Source organism: Microcebus murinus, chromosome 5 (assembly GCF_040939455.1).
Source record: "Microcebus murinus isolate Inina chromosome 5, M.murinus_Inina_mat1.0, whole genome shotgun sequence".
Classification (NCBI taxonomy): domain Eukaryota; kingdom Metazoa; phylum Chordata; class Mammalia; order Primates; family Cheirogaleidae; genus Microcebus; species Microcebus murinus.
This window is the reverse complement of record NC_134108.1, coordinates 11,823,985-11,827,500: the sequence shown is the minus strand read 5'-3', so window position 1 is coordinate 11,827,500 and position 3,516 is coordinate 11,823,985. Positions and strand designations below refer to the sequence as shown.

General features: G+C 53.8%; 1 protein-coding gene across 1 annotated transcript in view; it reads right to left on the bottom strand.

The window, feature by feature from the left end:
* The window catches only part of CNKSR3 (CNKSR family member 3), a 92,518-nt gene extending 89,792 nt beyond the window's left edge, over positions 1 to 2,726 (bottom strand). Inside the window, exon 1 of the mRNA XM_012759859.3 lies at positions 2,339 to 2,726. Coding sequence (XP_012615313.1) covers positions 2,339 to 2,390 — 52 coding nt within the window. The 5' untranslated portion in view covers positions 2,391 to 2,726. The remainder of the gene's footprint in view (positions 1 to 2,338) is intronic.
* Between the last annotated feature and the right edge of the window lie 790 nt (positions 2,727 to 3,516).

Below are 3,516 nucleotides of genomic sequence, written 5' to 3'. Positions count from 1 at the left end.
GCATTTTGTATAAAGTTGTCAAGTGCTAGCCACAGGTATGTAACCTAAAGCATGCAAGGTATTGAGCCAGCCACAGCCCCTCTTTCAGGTCAATAGAAAACTTATCCTAGATGAAAGCAATCTCAACTAAGTCATAACGTCAAGGCAACAGGATACTGAAAACATGTTTTCATCTGCTCTTCCTTATAAATGCTAAACAAATGTAACAGAATGTGAATTAACACTTCTCTTCTCCCAATCCCAAGAGGGACAAAAAAAAAAAAGAAAAGAAACAAATCTCAAGGGTGTGAAGATCTCACTCCATAATCTTCCTGTGTGCCTGTTACCACTTTTCTGGTTGTACATTATCAAGTAGGCTGGCAGCGGAGCAGCAAAGCCAGAGTGATAAGATGTAACCCTTTCTTTACTCTAGGGCAGTGCTGCCGGATAGAAATATAATGATACAAGCCACAAATGTGAGCCATGTGTAATTTTAAATTTCCTAGGAGCCATACTTCAGAAGGCAAAAATAATTAGGTGAAGTTAACTTTAGTAATATATTTTATTTAACCTAATATGTCCAAATTTCTATCATTTCAATGTAAATAAATATAAAAATTGTTAATAAGGTATTATACATTCTTTTTTTTTCATAGCAAATCTTCAAATGCCACGTGTATGTTATACTTACTGCACCTTGCAATTCTGACTTGCCACATTTCAAAGGCCCAAGAGCGACATGTGACACTGGCTGCTGTATCGGACAGTGCGGCTCTAGAGATCAATGGTTGCTGGAATTATCAGTGTCTTAGGCTGCCTCTATGCTGGACATACACGTGACATAGATCATCAACTCAGTCTCAGCAAGATGCTAGCCTGGGGAATTTGGTAGTATCTTGAATGAAGGAAAATACCTTATTTCAAACTAGAGTATGGGCATTTATAACTTTTAAGCTAATGTTTTCTACCTAGCACTGGCAATGCTATTTACCCTTTACCCAGGCAAAACCTAGTCACCAATGCACAAATATTTGTTTTCATCTTCATTTTACATAAGAGTCCAGGAATTCCTGGTCACTTGACAAACCCCTTCTCAAGGAGAATGTATTATTCTTTCCCTTCTTCCAGAGGAGCAGGAAATGGTCAGACATACCCACTGACACATCCCATCCACCTGGGACCTCCCATTCCACGTGGTCTATGAGTAAGTCACAAGCATGAGAAATGAGAGGTGGAGATGATCAGTTTTCATTATGCTGTAGCCATGGGTGGGACAGTTGGAAAGATGACCTGATCTTACCAGTATTACCTACCTCACAGGCTTACTGTGATGACCAAGGGCAATAACATAGAGCTCTTAGCAAACTGTAAAGCGCTATACAAGTCTAGTTATTATTGAGAAAGAACACCATTCCTCACCTGGAAGAGCAGACAGAAAAAAAAAAAAGTAACTTGAAACAGAGATTGGGGGCGGTGGGTAGGGAAACCCATCAATATCTATTGGTTTTTCTGTTTGTTTTGTTTTTTGGTGGATTTTGTTCTCTTGGAAGACTGCAAAGAGGGTTGGGTGGTTTCTAACATCATTCCCTCGAAATCGTGGGAAACAGTAAAAACCAAGTGAGACTGCCCAGTTCCCCCCCCCACCCCACTGCTCTCCTCATCCCAAACACTGTATGAATCAAGACAGTTGTTCAAAATAGTTAGATTTCTCCTTCCCAGTACTTAAATGTGGCCTGGAAATGCAGCGCCACCAGGGGTACTGGCGCCTCCCGGAGCAAAAGTCACCGCCTCCCAGGAGTCCTGGCCCGACGTTTCTCACCCGCGCAAACGCCGCGGCGTCGGCTGGCCGTCAGCCTTCTCCAACAAAAACAGACGGGCGCGGGGAGCCGCCGGGGTGTCCCTTTACCTGTCCAACCGCCCCGTCGCGCCTGCGGACTGCTCCGGACAGGCGGCATTTACGAGGTCCGGTGGGAGTCGCCCACACAAAGGCGCCTTGTGCCTGCGCTCGGGCAGCCAGGTCGCCGGGCATCGCACCCGGGCAGGGCAGGGGCAGCGCCCGCCGCCCCGGGTCCCGAGATCTGTCTGCATTTCCAGCCCTCACCCTTCACAGAAAGGGCACCCTCGCCCCCTGGTTTAACGATGGGGCTCCCCTCCGCTTGCCACAACCCGCACCCCCGAAAGGATAGCTCGGAGCAGGCACAGGCGACAGGGGCGCGCAGGCCACTCGTTAGAAGTTTGCATTGTCGCCGCGCCACGCTCTCACGGCTCCTCGCCGCCGGACGGGCTGCGCACCCCTTCCCCAGCCCCCCGCCCCCTCCCCGGGGCTGGAGGACTCCGGGGTTCCCCGAGGCCCGCTCACCTCTAGTCCAGTCCACCACTTGTTTGGGGCTCCACTTGGTCACAGGGTCCATGGTAAACGGCTTCGCTCCCCGCTGGGCAAGAGAGCCGGAGGTAAAGTGCCGCCGCCGGTGCCCGGTGCCCGGCCGTCCCCTGCGCGCTGGAGCGACTCGGTCAGCGCTGCATGGCCGCGGTCAGCGGGTCATCGCAGCGCGGCTCCGCGACGGCAGCGCGGCCCTCTCGCCGGCACCCGGGACAGCTGTGCGGCTCCTCCTCCGGCTGCCACCGTCCAGCGGCGGCTCCTCCTCCTCCCCCGGCACAGCTGCGGCTCCCGGGCGACGGCAGCTGCGGGCGCGCGGGGCTGCGACCCCAGAGCCCCCCGCCTCGGCTCGCCGCGGGAGCCTCGCGCCGGGACCGGCTCCCCGCTCTCCCCACGCGCCGGCGGCTCCCGCTCGGCTCCCGCTCCCGGCCGCGCGCCCGCCCGGGGTCCCCGCTCCGCGCGCGCCGGCGTCCCGGAGCCTCCCGCCCAGGGCCCACCTCCCGCCGCGCTCCCGGCCGCCCTGGCGGGGCAGAGCGCAGAGCGTGCGCGCTCGGGTTACGAAGTTGCAGCGCCGGGCGTCGCCGCCCGAATAAAAGAGGGGGCGGGACCGAGGACCCGAGTGAAACTCGTGGGAGGGGGTGGGTCCCGAAACCGGCGACTCCGGTTACTTTCCCTCTCTAATCCCGGCTCGCACACAGCCCGAGCGTCCCGGCCCGACTTTCCTTTGCAGGGGGCGGGGGCGGAGCGCTCGCGCGGCCTGGGGAGCCGCCGCCGCGGAGGCCCGGGGCTGTCTGCGCGCGAGCAGCTGCACGCTAAAAGAAACTAAAGCGGGATCCGCATGTCTTTGTGTCACAGCATTGCTCTGCCACGAAGCCTCATTTTAAGTTCCTTAAAGTAGAATAATTTTATTTCATTTATGTTTTGGATGGAGTACTAACCACGTAGCTCACTCACTTTTGGTGTTACTACAATGAGAACTTCAGCTTCTCGACTAAAATGAATCATAATGGCTTGGTAGCTTTCAGCTTTACATTTTGCCATATTATAATTTCATATTTGCAAAGTGAGCTAATGCTCCTTTGGATTAGTCATTAACCGTGAGGGGAAAGTTGTTAGGCAGCCAAAAAAAAAAAAAAGCATGTGCACGATTTCAGCGCCTG